Source organism: Pipistrellus hanaki (assembly GCF_964339955.1).
Source record: "Pipistrellus hanaki genome assembly, chromosome: 3".
In the NCBI taxonomy this organism is placed as follows: domain Eukaryota; kingdom Metazoa; phylum Chordata; class Mammalia; order Chiroptera; family Vespertilionidae; genus Pipistrellus; species Pipistrellus hanaki.
The window spans coordinates 182,799,620-182,814,679 of NC_140505.1; the positions used below are offsets into that span (position 1 = coordinate 182,799,620).

General features: G+C 50.2%; 2 protein-coding genes across 9 annotated transcripts in view; both read right to left on the reverse strand.

The window, feature by feature from the left end:
* The window catches only part of LOC311618985 (apolipoprotein L2-like), an 87,687-nt gene that overhangs the window by 56,593 nt on the left and 16,034 nt on the right, over positions 1–15,060 (reverse strand). The window contains exon 1 of one of the 2 annotated variants that reach the window (XM_084876844.1): positions 8,003–8,092. The exons of the other annotated variant lie outside the window; for it this stretch is intronic. The gene's annotated coding sequence lies outside the window, so the exon portion shown is untranslated. Of the gene's footprint in view, positions 1–8,002; positions 8,093–15,060 lie in introns of those variants that run through there. 2 annotated transcript variants of the gene reach the window in all.
* Positions 1–15,060, reverse strand: part of LOC311618990 (apolipoprotein L3-like) — a 64,192-nt gene that overhangs the window by 1,916 nt on the left and 47,216 nt on the right. For 2 of the 7 annotated variants that reach the window (XM_084876862.1, XM_084876857.1), the window contains one exon: positions 797–917. In XM_084876862.1, the coding sequence (XP_084732988.1) occupies positions 797–917 (121 nt within the window). Of the gene's footprint in view, positions 1–796; positions 918–3,157; positions 3,842–3,866; positions 4,046–4,125; positions 4,235–4,416; positions 4,459–9,525; positions 9,576–11,048; positions 11,096–15,060 lie in introns of those variants that run through there. The other 5 variants (XM_084876860.1, XM_084876859.1, XM_084876861.1 and 2 more) reach the window with 5 other exon arrangements.

Consider the following 15,060-nt stretch of genomic DNA (forward strand, 5'->3'; position numbering starts at 1 on the left):
CCTCCCACCTGGACCACCCTTGCTCCATCCAGACCCTGGGCTCTGACCCTGCTCTAGGCCTCTCTGGGCCTCTGGACAGGATGCCTGCACTTGCTTCCTCACCCTTGACCCTGAAGTTCATCCCTAGGCCTTCACCAGAGTCCTATCAGATGGACTTGCTATTCCGTTGATGAGGGAGATGACAGAAGCCCAGAGCCCCAGAGCTGGGCAGAGATACAGTCAGGATTCAAGCCAACACGGTGCAACCACACTGTAGCTCTCCGCCTTCCAGGACAGCATGACCCTGCACAGCTTGTGCAATCCCTTTCTTAGGGAGAGCAGGCTCTCTAGCCACAATCCCAGGGACACAAACTGTGCCAGCATTTTCTGGCTTGTCCCACAGGAAATCCTGGATGGTTCTCACGCCCAACAAGAAGACGTGTGGGCCCTGTCTGTTCCCAGCATCTTTTCTAGAGTACATGTGAACTGCCCACCTACCGTGTGTCAGTCATTAGGCTAAATAGTTAAAGGCATGATCTCATTCTCCTCACAATGGAATAGAACAGTTGAATGAGACAGAGAGTGGTTAAGTAACATGGCCAAGGCCTCATAACCTTCCCTCTGCAGGTCTCATCTCTTCTCAACCGGGGGGCCTTCTCTGCCAATGAGAGATAGGAAGGAAATGTTGCTCATCGACTATTGAGAAGGAACTTGTTTAATCCCAAGTTTAGAATCCTGCCTGGAGGACGGTGCCTGCCAGAGGAATCTGGATGCAGGGGAGATGGGGGTGACGATACAGATATCCCCTGGAGGTTACCTGGACAGCATGGCTGCAGCCACAAATCTCTCCCAGGATCCATCACTCAGCAGGCGTTGCAGTTTCTCTTTGTTCCATGGGTTCATTAAGTACTCAGTGGCATCAATGAAGTCTCTGCGCTCTGGATGGAAAGCAAAAACAATGAGCTTAGAAGGTAATGGGTAGAATGGAAATGGAATTGAGTATCTAATCTGATAAAATGGTAATATGCAAATTGACCATCACTCCATCACAAATATTATAGCACCTATAGCATCCCAGGTCCAGGCCACAGAGGGAGAGAGGGGGTCTGGGCAGGCAGCACACCTCCACCCCAGTGGACACAACCCAGTGGCTCTCTGCATGTGAGCTGCAGAGGAAACACCTTTTCTGACCGCTCATTAGCTAAGCTCTCTGTATGCTGCCCCTTGCACTATTCTTGGTAAATTGAATAATGAGAATCCAAAAAATTGACCTAGGTTTTTTCCTACACTCCTAGAAGACAAAACCCAAGGTCTGCTGCAGGGGAGGCTAAAAAAATGTCATTTTCTGCCCTAGCCAGTTTGGCTCACTGGATAGAGCTTTGGCCTGCTGACCACAGAATCTGGGTTTGATTCTGACAAGGGCATGTACCTAGTTTGTGGGCTCCTCCCTGGCCAGGGCCTTGGTCAGGGCTCATGCAGGAGGCAAAGAATTGAAGTGTCCCTCTCACATTGAGGTTTCTCTCTGTCTTTTCCTGCCTTCCAAGCTCTCTAAAACTTAATGGAAACATATCCTCAGGTGAGGAAAAGAAAGAATGAAAGAAAGAAAGAAAGAAAGAAAGAAAGAAAGAAAGAAAGGAATGTCAGATCCTATGAATGAGACATCTTGAAAATGCCTAAAGAAAGTTGTCATTTTTTTGTGGTGAAGGAACTGGAGTCCTCATTGAAGAAAACACCATGGCAGATGTGGTGGCTGGCAGTGGCTGCAGCAGTGGGGTGATGGTGCTTGCACCTTCCCCTGATCAGCCTGGTCGCCTCCTGCAGAGGGAGGCCAGACTGTGGCTTAGGCCCTCTCCTCATAGGAAGCGGGCCTAAGCCATCAGTAGGAAATCCCCTGAGGGCTCCCAGTCTGTGAGAGGAGGCAGGCTGGAGTGAGGGACCCACCTCTCAAGTGCACAAATTTTGTGCACTGAGTCTCTAGTAAACAAGGTGGTGAAGTGATCATCTTTCTGAGCAGCTGTTACCTGAGAAACATTTTTTTTTTTTAATCTGGGGAATGTTTGTTGAGTTACATGGTATTATGGAATGAACGGTCCACTCCCCAGTTTATATATTGTTTGTCTGACAGCCCATGTGACTATACTTACTCATATATATATATATATATATATATATATATATATATATATATATTGATATATATATATTGATATATATTGTTATTATATTTTATTGATTTTTTACAGAGAGGAAGAGAGAGGGATAGAGATTTGGAAACATCGATGAGAGAGAATCATCCATCAGCCTCTTAAATGCCTCCTACTGGGGATGTGCCCACAACCAAGGTACATGACATTGACTGGAATTGAACTTGGGACCTTTAATTCAGCAGACCAACACTCTACCACTGAGACAAGCCAGTTTTGGCTTAAATATATTTTTATTGCATTTTAGAGAGAGAGGAAGGGAGAAGTATAGAGATAGAAACATCAAAAAGAAAGAAACATCAATCAGTTGCTCCTGCCTGCATACTCCTGGAGGTTAGGCTGCAATCCAGGCATGTGTACCAACTGGGAATCCAATCAGTAACCTCTTGGTTCATGAGTCAACACTCAACCACTGAGTCACAATGGCCAGGCCCCATGTGACTGTATATTATAATTAAGGTTAAATGAGGCCATAAGTGTGATACCTAATGCAATATGAATGGTATTCTTACGAGAGAAAGGTGAGACATCAATTCTCTCTATCCCCAATTATATTTCTCTCTCTCTCTCTCTCTAAATCCATAACTTTTATAAATCTTTTTAAAAATGTGTGACTCTCAGGGATTTGGAGACTCTGGAAATGCAGATAAGGGACTGGGGACTGGTGTATGTTTGTGTGTGCAGAGACAGGATGTAAATGTGTTTCCTGCCATATACACACAAGACATATTATTCTATTTCACAGACAAAGAAAATGAAAATCAGACAGGAAAAGAAGGCCTAAGCAAAGAAGCAGAAAGCTCAAAGGTGGAATCCAAGGTCAACCATCAGACATTTCTTGACATTTGGTTGAAGCTTCCTTCGGTTTCAAAAATTCATGTAATTCGTGCATTCTACCGTATAGTGCCCCTTGGGTAGAATGTTGAAAATTTCAAAATGTTTCAGATAAAACCCCATTGACGGAGTAAACCTACCAGGCAAAGAGGCTGCTTCCTGCTACTCACAGATGCTCCAGGGTGGAGAGTAGAGGAGGTGCTTCAGGTGGGTGGGGCTTGGGCCATCAGCTCTAATCCTGTGATCAATCAGTACCACCTCTCCCCCTCCTGGCTGGGCTCAGGGGACACAGCTCCCCTGGGCACCTCTGAATCCACCCTCACACACTTCTTAAACATGAGGTCATCTTATTTATCCTCAGGAAACCACCAGCTCCAGTCCTCCCTCAGGAACCCCGGAGCCTGCTCAGGAGCTGCAGGCTTCTGAACTGTCCGATTCCCCCTTATGCTGCAAAAGGAACAAGTTTTATCCCCTCCTGGGGGGTGATGTGGTTGCCTAGAAAAAGCAGTGTTGATTTTGGTGGTGGAGGGGTGTTTTTTCCTTTTCCTGCTTCACCCACTGAGGGAGAAAGTAAACCTGGGCTTAGATGGAGGGAACCCAGAGCACTGCATCTGTGTATTTGTTGGCTAGGTTGTGGGTGGGTGTGGGAAATAACAAAGCGGGCCTCTGCAGGGAGATCTGAGATCATCAGAAGTTCCTGCCTGACAGTCACACCTAGCACACAGGTGTTTATAATTGGGAGCTCACGTCAGGGACCCAGCACAGCTGTGGGAGGTGGCAGTGCTTTGGAAGGGAAAGTTTCCACCAGGAACTAGCAGGTTCCAGGTACAGGGGACAAAAAATTCCCACCTCCCAGGGGTTGTCCTGGCCTCGTTGGAGTCATTGCATGAGTTGCAGAAGATGGGAAGCAGGGAGCATCTTGAGGAGAGAGCTAGAAGGAGATCCCCACGTACACTTCTGGTTGAGGGGACTTCCCTTGGGAATTTGAGGACACTCATCCATCCCCTTTGAGTTTCTTGATTCCTGCGTAGCTTAACCCAGTTTGGAGATGCCTCCCTCAATTCTAGATCATGATCAGGAACCAGCTAGAGAGGAGGAAGTTGACTACCTGGGCAGTTCCGGTCAGCTTCTGAGGCCATGGTGTCAGCAGTGGGATCTTAGAGTTTCCCCTTCGGCTCACCGGTCTGTGTTCAGCTGGAAGAAGGTGTTGCTTCACCCTTGGGGAAGAGAAAACAAATTGTGGGGTGCAAGGTGAGCCAGCTGTGCAACAGTGAGCAGCGAGGGGCTCCGTTTCTGGTGTTTCTTTCAGGGAAGGCCTCAGATGCCAAGAAGGACTCAATCCCCTGTGTTTCCCTGTCTGCCAGGCTCTGCCAGCTGCTACTTAGGAGCAGGTACTCACCTCACTCCAGCCCACAGCAAGCCAAGGGACAGTCTCTTTGTCCTGTGGGGGCACAAGGAGAAGAGCATCAGACAAGGAAACAGACAGGTGAGGAGAATAAAACCAGACACGAAAGATGGGAAGCAGAGATGGGGAAGAATTCTTTGGAAATGACTTGAGGTTGGGGACATCTGGCTTACTAATCACTACAGCTGATATTGATGGTGTGTCCACCACAGGCTCCTTACCTGTTCCCTCAGCAAGTACTCACACACATTCCATGTGGTGGCCACCATTGTGGCTCCCATTGGATCGTGGAGGAAACCACCACACAGTGTAGGTTTTCACCTAAACTCTGGTTAACCCAAGTGCCACAGTAGTGCTAGAGCTAGGACTCCAACCCAAGTCTTCCTGATCCCAGTCCCCTGTTTGTTAGGAACACGCTCTACTCCCTTTTACATACAAAAATGTTTATTGATGTGTCTGTGCTGCTTGCAAATGATGCTTCTGATTCCCAAACGCTGTCTTGCACCCTGTGCCCAGTCTATGCATTGATAAATTCCTGGGACTATGTCCTCCCAAGCCTGCACCCTTCTTGCTTCTGCAAGACTCTCATGGCCTAAGGCCCTGGGTCCTGCAGTCCCGGCCCAGCCCTGCAGCCCTGCTGTGGGCTGCCTAGCCCTCCTGGCGCTGCCGGGTCCTCTCTGCTGCCCACGCCCACCGCTGGATGTTGGCTTGTTTCCAGTTCTTTATGAAACTAGTGCAGAGACAATCCTTGGGCATAGAAGCTCGTCTTCATTTGAGGTTGCTTCCCTTAAATATTTAATAAATGGAATGACTGGGACAAAGCTTATCACCATAAAAAAATTCCTTTATGCCTAGCGCCACACTCTAATGCAAACAAATTGCACCAATTTACATTTATGCTCATAGAACAGTGGTCAGCAAACCACGGCTCTCAAGCCACATGCTGTTCCTTGACTCCATGAAAAAGTGTGGCTCTTCCACAAAATACCACGTGTGGGCACACACGTACAGTTCAATTGAAACTTCGTGGCCCATTCGCAGAAGTCGGTTTTAGGATTCGTTTGGTGAGTCTATTTTGAAGAAGTAGTGTTAGCAGAGGTGGGGGTTTCGGTCGGTCAGTCAGGTGAGTGCATGTAGCTGGCAAGCCGCGCTTTGCCAACTACTGTCATAGAATATGAGATGCCCATCTTTTCCATCTTTGAGTTCATAGTACCTTTTAAACACACACACACATCTTTGTTTTTAAAATTCTTTTATCATGCTAAAAAAGGCACAACATAAAATTTACCACCCTAACCATTTGTAAGAGTTCAGTTCAATATGTAAAATTGTATGTGCACTGGTGTGCAACCAATCTCCAAAACACTCTTCAATTTATAAAACAGAAAATTTCTACCCACTAAACAATAACTCACCATCCCCTCCTCCCAGCCCCTGGAAACTGCCATTCTATTTCCCATCTCTATGGATTTGAGTGCTTCATATAAGTGGAATCACACAACGTTTCTCTTCCTGAGACTGCTTTATTTCACTTACACAGTGTCCTCAAGGGTCACGCATGTTGAAACAGGGGCCAGAATGCCCTTCCTTTTTTTTTTAATATATATTTTATTGACATTTTTACAGAGAGCAAGGGAGAAGGATAGAGAATTAGAAATATTGATGAGAGAGAATCATCGATCAGCTGCCTCTTGCACACTCCCTACTGGTTATGCACCTGCAACTAAGGTAGATGTCCTTGACCAGAATCGAACCCAGGACACTTCAGTCTGCAGACTGATGCTCTATCTACTGAGCCAAACTGGTTTCAGCTGCCCTTCCTTTTTAAGGCTATATATATTTTTTTAAGGATTTTTGGGAAAATTTATTTGAGCCAAATTGCACTAGATCTAAAATACTCCAGAGAATAACAGTTTCTCAGCTTCTTCTATGCATTTGAAATGAAAGGGAGGTAAGGAAGGTTATATGAAGTTGGGAGGAAGCAGGTGAGGATTGGATTACAGGACAGTCAACAAGAGTGTGGTCTCTTTTTAAAAAACAAACAAAAAATGTTTTCATTGACTTATAGAGAGGAAGGGAATGGAAGAGAGAGATAGAAATGTTGATGAGAGAGAAGCATCCAGTGGCTGCCCTACATGCACTCTGCTGGGTTTTGAGCCCACAATCTGAGCATGTGCCCTGAATTGGAATTATACTGGTGACCTTTTCATTCATGGGCCAACACTCAACTATGGAGCCACAATGGCAGGCAAAGTTTGTGCTGTCTGGAGAGTGGTTATTTCTAAGGTGTGTTCTCCTAGGTGCACAGATACAATGGACAGGGCTTGCCTAAGGAAAACAAACCTTTCACTAAAGAGTATAAGCCTGGGATGTGTCCACCCACCATGACCTGCCCAGCTAGGAATTATGATCACATCACCCTGTGGGTTACTTGGCATAGAACCCATTTCTCATCCCCGATCCCCCTTTTGATCACAAGTCAGTTTGAAGGATGCGTGGATAACCAACCTTTTGTTGGAGAGCATAGTCCCACAGCGCTAGGAGGGCTCCTTCCTGGGAAGTGTCAGTGCTCACCTTATCTTGGTGACCATGGGGATGGGGCCACACTGCAATCAGGGGCTCTGTTTGAGGCCAAAGGTTCCCATTTATGCAGGCAGGAAATGGGGAGGCAATCAGGTCTTATGGCCTTCACTGTGAAAACACACTCTGTACCTGGCTGGAACAATCGATGTTTCTCTCTCTGTCTCTGTCTCTCGATCTCAAATCAATAATAATAAAAACACTCTGGGTCATTTCTGTTCTAAGAACTATCATGATTGAAACAGACCTCTCCATGGAGAGGATTCCCCAGTTCTGTCTGGACTATCTTGCCCAGGATCCCATGGAAGAGAGGAAATGTTTTTGTCTGTACTTACTCCACATCCCTCCATACCCACTTCCTCAACCTGCTCCACATCTCCTCACATCCACCACCTCCACATCGCCCAATATCGACCTCCTCCATGTCCTCTCACATCTACCTCCTCCATATCTCCTCAAATTCACCTCCTCTAACTGATTTACATCCCCTCACATCCACCTCCTCTGCCCCCTCCAAATTGTCCCACACGCACCTCTTCTACCTCACCCACATTCCCTCAGATCCATCACCTCTACCTCCTCTACATCCCTCTCGTCCACCTCTTCTACCTCTTCTACTTCCCCCCACATTCACATCCTGTGCCTCATCCACATCCCCTAACATCCCCCTCACAATCCCTTTATTTTGGAGTTACTGACTTCTGTCTCAGGGAGTCCAGGTCTGAGCTGAGCTGGAAGAAGTATGTGAACCCACCTGAGCAGTGTCCCCTTTCCTCTCCACGGTTTAGGGGTACCGGGTAGGGAGGATCCTCAGACAAAACTGGGTTCCAATCCGCACTCTGTCACTGCTTACATCTGCTTTTGGGCCCATTACCAACCTCTCTCCTACCCCTCAACCCCCCCGCTTTGATTCCCTCACCTACACAATAGTGACAGTATCCTTGTCTTAGAAAGTGTGAGGATGAGAAGATGGGGAGGCGCTCCTATCCTCCCAACTTACCAAGAATCTCCCTCTGCCTGTAGCTGTGCAGAACCCCTCTGCTGCTGTCTGCACAAAACCGGCCACCCCCGGGGCCAAGGCTCCAGGAAATCAAAAATGAAAGTAAATTTCAATTTCTGGGAAGCTCCCACCACCACAGGCCAGCCCCGCCCTGCCTGCTGGTGCCTTAGAGCAGAGGTTCTCAACTTGAGGGTCAGCACCCCTTTGGGGGTCCAATGACTCTTTCACAGGGGTCGCCTAAGAGCATCAGAAAACACAGATATTTATATTACGATTCATAACAGTAGGAAAATTACAGTTATGAAGTAGCAATGAAAATAATTTTATGGTTGGGGGTCACCACAACATGAGGAGCTGTATTAAAGGGTCGCGGCATTAGGAAGGTTGAGAAACATTGTCTTAGAGCAACCCCAGGTCTGACCTCCCAGGTCCTTAGCTGCTCAGCTCATCCTGCCTCCCTCAGGTTTCCAGAAGGAAGACCTGCCACAGACACACAGAGGGATCCTGGGAAAATTTCTCCCACCACCCCATGGGCTTGTCCCCAGAACCCTCTTCTCTCATCCACCCCACATGCCCCCAATGTCTCCCTTAGTCACCCTCTGTCCCAGCGATGAGCACCGCCCTGAGCACAGCAGAGGCTCACTGCCTCCTTGCATTGCCTTGGTCCCTGCTCCTATTGCAGGTGCCGCCCAGGCAGTTTCCAGACATTTGCTTTTGTAGGCCCTTCTGCCAGGAGCACCTGCCAGGAACAGCATACTCCTCCTTCAAAGCCCAACTCTGGGATCACCTCCACTGAGAAGCCCTCCACATCTCCCCCTCACAGAGTCCACTGTCCCCTGCAGGCTCTGCTCCCCTGGCACCTGGGGGAGGCCCAGGGCCACTGAGTTTGAGTCTCCCTGACCCTGTAGAGCAGGTTTCTGTGAACCTGTCCCTGGTGGCAGGGTCAGTGCCAACGACCTGTCTGAGGAGGCCAGCCCTAGTGGTCATTCCTGTGTGGGAGCACAACATTGTGGGCTTTGGCAGAGAGAAGGCTCTTACTCACTTACCGAGCCCCAACTTTTTGGCTTACGCCCATTCCCCCACTTTCACCTCCTCTACTCCCTCCACATCCCCTCACATCCACTTCCTCTGCCTCCTCCACATCCACTCATGTCCACTTCTTCTGCCTACTTCAAATCCCCTGACAACCCCCTCAAAATCCCTTTGTTTTAGGGGTTACTGACTCCTGTCTCAGGGAGTCCAGGTCTGAGCTGAGCTGGAGCGAGGATGTGAACCCACCTGAGCAGTGTCCCCCTTCCTCTCCACAGTTTAGGGGTACTGGGTAGGGAGGATCCTCAGACAAAACTGGGTTCCAATCCGGGCTCTGTCAATGCTTACATGTGCCTTAGGGCCCATTACCAACCTCTCTCTGACCCCTCAACCCCCCACTTTGATTCCCTCACCTACACAATAGTGACAATATCCTTGTCTTATAAAGTGCGAGGATGAGAAGATGGGGAGGCGCTCCTATCCTCCCAACTTACCGAGAATCTCCCTCTGCCTGTAGCTGTGTGGAACCCCTCTGCTGCTGTCTGCACAAAACCGGCCACACCCGGGGCCAAGGCTCCAGGAAATCAAAAATGAAAGTAAATTTCAATTTCTGGGAAGCTCCCACCACCACAGGCCAGCCCCGCCCTGCCTGCTGGTGCCTTAGAGCAGAGGTTCTCAACTTGAGGGTCAGCACCCCTTTGGGGGTCCAATGACTCTTTCACAGGGGTCGCCTAAGAGCATCAGAAAACACAGATATTTATATTACGATTCATAACAGTAGGAAAATTACAGTTATGAAGTAGCAATGAAAATAATTTTATGGTTGGGGGTCACCACAACATGAGGAGCTGTATTAAAGGGTCGCGGCATTAGGAAGGTTGAGAAACATTGTCTTAGAGCAACCCCAGGTCTGACCTCCCAGGTCCTTAGCTGCTCAGCTCATCCTGCCTCCCTCAGGTTTCCAGAAGGAAGACCTGCCACAGACACACAGAGGGATCCTGGGAAAATTTCTCCCACCACCCCATGGGCTTGTCCCCAGAACCCTCTTCTCTCATCCACCCCACATGCCCCCAATGTCTCCCTTAGTCACCCTCTGTCCCAGCGATGAGCACCGCCCTGAGCACAGCAGAGGCTCACTGCCTCCTTGCATTGCCTTGGTCCCTGCTCCTATTGCAGGTGCCGCCCAGGCAGTTTCCAGACATTTGCTTTTGTAGGCCCTTCTGCCAGGAGCACCTGCCAGGAACAGCATACTCCTCCTTCAAAGCCCAACTCTGGGATCACCTCCACTGAGAAGCCCTCCACATCTCCCCCTCACAGAGTCCACTGTCCCCTGCAGGCTCTGCTCCCCTGGCACCTGGGGGAGGCCCAGGGCCACTGAGTTTGAGTCTCCCTGACCCTGTAGAGCAGGTTTCTGTGAACCTGTCCCTGGTGGCAGGGTCAGTGCCAACGACCTGTCTGAGGAGGCCAGCCCTAGTGGTCATTCCTGTGTGGGAGCACAACATTGTGGGCTTTGGCAGAGAGAAGGCTCTTACTCACTTACCGAGCCCCAACTTTTTGGCTTACGCCCATTCCCCCACTTTCACCTCCTCTACTCCCTCCACATCCCCTCACATCCACTTCCTCTGCCTCCTCCACATCCACTCATGTCCACTTCTTCTGCCTACTTCAAATCCCCTGACAACCCCCTCAAAATCCCTTTGTTTTAGGGGTTACTGACTCCTGTCTCAGGGAGTCCAGGTCTGAGCTGAGCTGGAGCGAGGATGTGAACCCACCTGAGCAGTGTCCCCCTTCCTCTCCACAGTTTAGGGGTACTGGGTAGGGAGGATCCTCAGACAAAACTGGGTTCCAATCCGGGCTCTGTCAATGCTTACATGTGCCTTAGGGCCCATTACCAACCTCTCTCTGACCCCTCAACCCCCCACTTTGATTCCCTCACCTACACAATAGTGACAATATCCTTGTCTTATAAAGTGCGAGGATGAGAAGATGGGGAGGCGCTCCTATCCTCCCAACTTACCGAGAATCTCCCTCTGCCTGTAGCTGTGTGGAACCCCTCTGCTGCTGTGTGCACAAAACCAGCCACCCCCGGGGCCAAGGCTCCAGGAAATCAAAAATGAAAGTAAATTTCAATTTCTGGGAAGCTCCCACCACCACAGGCCAGCCCCGCCCTGCCTGCTGGTGCCTTAGAGCAGAGGTTCTCAACTTAAGGGTCAGCACCCCTTTGGGGGTCCAATGACCCTTTCACAGGGGTTGCCTAAGAGCATCAGAAAACACAGATATTTATATTACGATTCATAACAGTAACAAAATCGCAATTATGAAGTAGCAATGAAAATAATTTTATGGTTGGGGGTCACCACAAACTGAGGAACTATATTAAATGGTCGCGGCGTTAGGAAGGTTGAGAACCACTGCCATAGAGCAACCCCAGGTCTGACCTCCCAGGTCCTTCACTGCTCAGCCCAGCCTGCCTCCCATAGGTTTCCAGAAGAGAGACCTGCCCCAAACACACAGAGGGATCCTGGGCAAATTTCTCCCTTCACCCCATGGGCTTGTCCCCAGAACCCTCTCATCTCATCCTCCCCACACGCCCCCAATGTCCCCCTTAGTCACCCTTCTGTCCCAGCAATGAGCACCGCCCTGAGCACAGCAGAGGCTCACTGCCTCCTTGCATTGCCTTGGTCCCTGCTCCTATTGCAGGTGCCGCCCAGGCAGTTTCCAGACATTTGCTTTTGTAGGTCCTTCTGCCAGGAGCACCTGCTTCTCCACCTGGAACAGCATGCTCCTCCTTCAAAGCCCAACTCTGGGATCACCTCCTCTGAAAAGCCCTCCACATTTCCCCCTCCCAGAGACCACTGTCCCCTGTAGGCTCTGCTCCCTGGCACCTGGGGGAGGCCCAGGGCCACTGTGTCCATGTCTTTCCTGACATTTTAGAGTAGGCCTCTCTAAACCTATCCCTGGTGGCAGGGTCAATGCCTCAAATTTCAGCCAGCTCTCCCAGGAGACCATCCCATGTGGTCATGCCATCTTGGGAGCACCACTTTGTGGGCATTGTCAGTGAAAACCACTGTTTCCCCTTCGGCTCCCTTCCTATGACTGCAGATCTCTCTATAGATCACCCAGTGTCGCAGTCACACAGAAAAGTCTGAAAATGGAAGGGACCCATGGTGAATGTGTGCCAGGCTTCGTGCGGGCACCACCCAGGGCTTTCCTACTAGATCCTCACAGGGGGACTAGGCACCACCACCTGGATTTCACAGATCAAGAAACAGGAGAGAAATGGTTCCACCTGTAGTTGGAGCACCTGATGGGCTTTTCCTCTCTGCCTCCCTCTTACAACCCTATCCCCCATTCCCAGCGAGGCTGAGCATGGACCACAGAGGCCAACGTGGCCCTTCCATGAGTCCTGCTCATTCCAGACAAATGTCCATGGGGCACCACCGCCACCTCCCCCACCTTTCAGGTGGCGGCAGAGTGATGATGGTATTGCATGTGGACCACATACCAAGCCTTCACATAATCCCACAGCAAAGGCCTGGCCAAGGTGAGGGGAGTGGCGGGCCTTGTCCCAGGCAACTCAGAAGAGGGGCCAAGACTCAGAGCCATTGTCACAGTTGGCCTCTGGAGGTGGTTAACGTTATTTTTGTCTTGTTTTCCCAGGAACCTGCCTTCCTCCTGGTTCCTCTCCCTTCCTCTAGCCTGGCTGCCTCTGGACACCCCCACATCCCGCAAGGCACAGAGTCATACCAGACCCACAGGGGCAGAGTCCCATTGTCCAAAGGATCCTCTGATAAGAACACAGAAAGGACCCCAGACAGCTATAGGGACTTAGCCAGCACCCTCACCCCAGCATGGCCCACTCTCTCCAACATGTGGCGAGGGGAGCTTGGCTCAGACACGCTAGATACCAGGAGTTTTGTGCCCAGAGCAGGGCCCTGTCTTCCTGTCCTCGTCCTGTTTATAGAGCAGTGGGTGGAAAGGGAGCACGGAACCAGGGGCCTGGTGCCTTCATCACATTGACTCGCCTATAGCACCTAGGGCTGCAGAGGGCATGGCACTGCTCTCCATGCCAATAGTACCTGTGCACCTTATGTGAGGTGGCTACTGGCCTTAATCCCTCATTGCCAGATTGCCAGCATCATTTATATTATTCCAAAACTGGACCCCACAGGCCCTGGGGAGGCCCTGCTTCATGCGTGTGCCCATGTGAGAGGCATGAGACACACGTAAAGCTCCCTCGTCAATGGCAAAGCCCTTGAGAATGAGTTCCAGGCGTTGCTCATCTTCTCCCCAGGGGCAGACAAGGACTGAACACTCAGCATTAGTGGATAGAGCCTCAGCCTGGGGACTGAAGGGTCCCGGGTTTGATTTCAGTCAAGTGCACATGCCTGGGTTGGGGCTCCCAGTAGGGGGCGTGCAGTAGGCAGCTGATCAATGATTCTCTCTCATTAATGTTTCTATTTCTCTCTCTCCCTTCCCCTCTGAAATCAATAACAATATATATTTACTAGTGGCACGGTGCACAACATTCATGCATGGGGGCAGATGTTCCTCAGCCCAGCCTCCACCCTCTCCAATCTGGGAACCCTCGAAGGATGTCCTACTGCCCTTTCACAGGGATCAGGTCTAAACCGGCAGTCAGACATCCCTCTCACAATGCAGAGTGCTGGCTCCAGCCACTCACCTGCCTGCCTGATTGCCCTAATCACTCTGCCTGCCAGTCTGCTCTCCCCAACTACTTTCCATGCCAGCCTGCTCATCCCAACAGGCCCCCGCCCCCTTAATGGCCTGCCTCTTTCTCACAAGAGTCCTGGCAGGGGAAGACGATTGGCAACATTGCAGTTCCATCAGTGTCCTTTCAATATATTTTTTATTGATTTTTTACAGAGAGGAGGAGAGAGGGATAGAGAGCTAGAAACATCGATGACAGAGAAACATCGACCAGCTGCCTTTTGCACACCCCCTACCGGGGATGTGCCCGCAACCTATGTACATGCCCTTGACAGGAATTGAACCTGGGACCTTGCAGTCCGCAGACCAATGCTCTACCACTGAGCCAAATCGGTTTCGGTTCCATCAATGTCCTTTCAGAGTGGCCCTCCCTCCCAGCCAGAACCCTGCAGGCACAGGTCCTCTGCCCCAAATACCCTCACCCCCACTTTCCTCCCCATCCTTTCAACCCTTGGTGTCCACTCTTCAGGGGAGCCTTTCTTGACTCCTCACACTAAGTCAAGCCCCCTGATATAAGATTTCTCTCCTTAATGTCGATCTGGCAAGAAGTGATGGAGGATCCAGCAGAATTGGTACCTACTGGTCAAAGCATTTCCAAAGAGCAAACAGATTCTTCATGGGCCTTGTGAGAACTGCTACCTCCCCAACAGGCTGCTCACACATCCTTGTGCTCCTCAGAGGGCCTATCAGACAAGTGGGCCCTAGTGAGGAAGCCTCAGTGTGTTTCCAGCTTGTCCCACTGAGGTCAGGGAGGTCAAGGTCACGCTGACCTGGATGGCCTGGAAAGGAACCTTCTCCTTTGTTCTGTTTACCTTGGTTGTCTCACCTTGCTCCTATCACGGAGAGCCAGGGTTTCCTTGTTGATGTGGGTCTGGTCCTCACTGTGGGCCTCAGAAGGCAAAGCCCAAGAGTGTCCTCCAGGAGGCAGTGTCCCTCAGTCCAGCTGCGAGGTATCATTCCCAAGTCAACCCTCAGTGAGCTTTGTCTCAGCTCTGCCCTAGGGGACACCAGGCTCCAACAGGTTACTTGTGGCTGGGTGGAGGCCTCTGGCTTTTGTGCAAAGTAATGGGAAGCAGGTGCTTGATAAGATTTCTTTCCTAAGGGCTGTTCTGGCTCAGGTGGAGAAGGGGCGGGGGCAGGAGCACTGCCACAAGGGTAAACACAGGATGACCATGTGAAAGCTCTTGCAGTAGGGAAAATGTGAGGGTAGTTTGGAAAAATGTTTGCTGTCTCCCTGTCTATTTATTGATGATCCTCTCTCACCCCTGCAAACAAACCCTTCTGATCTTTTCTTTTTT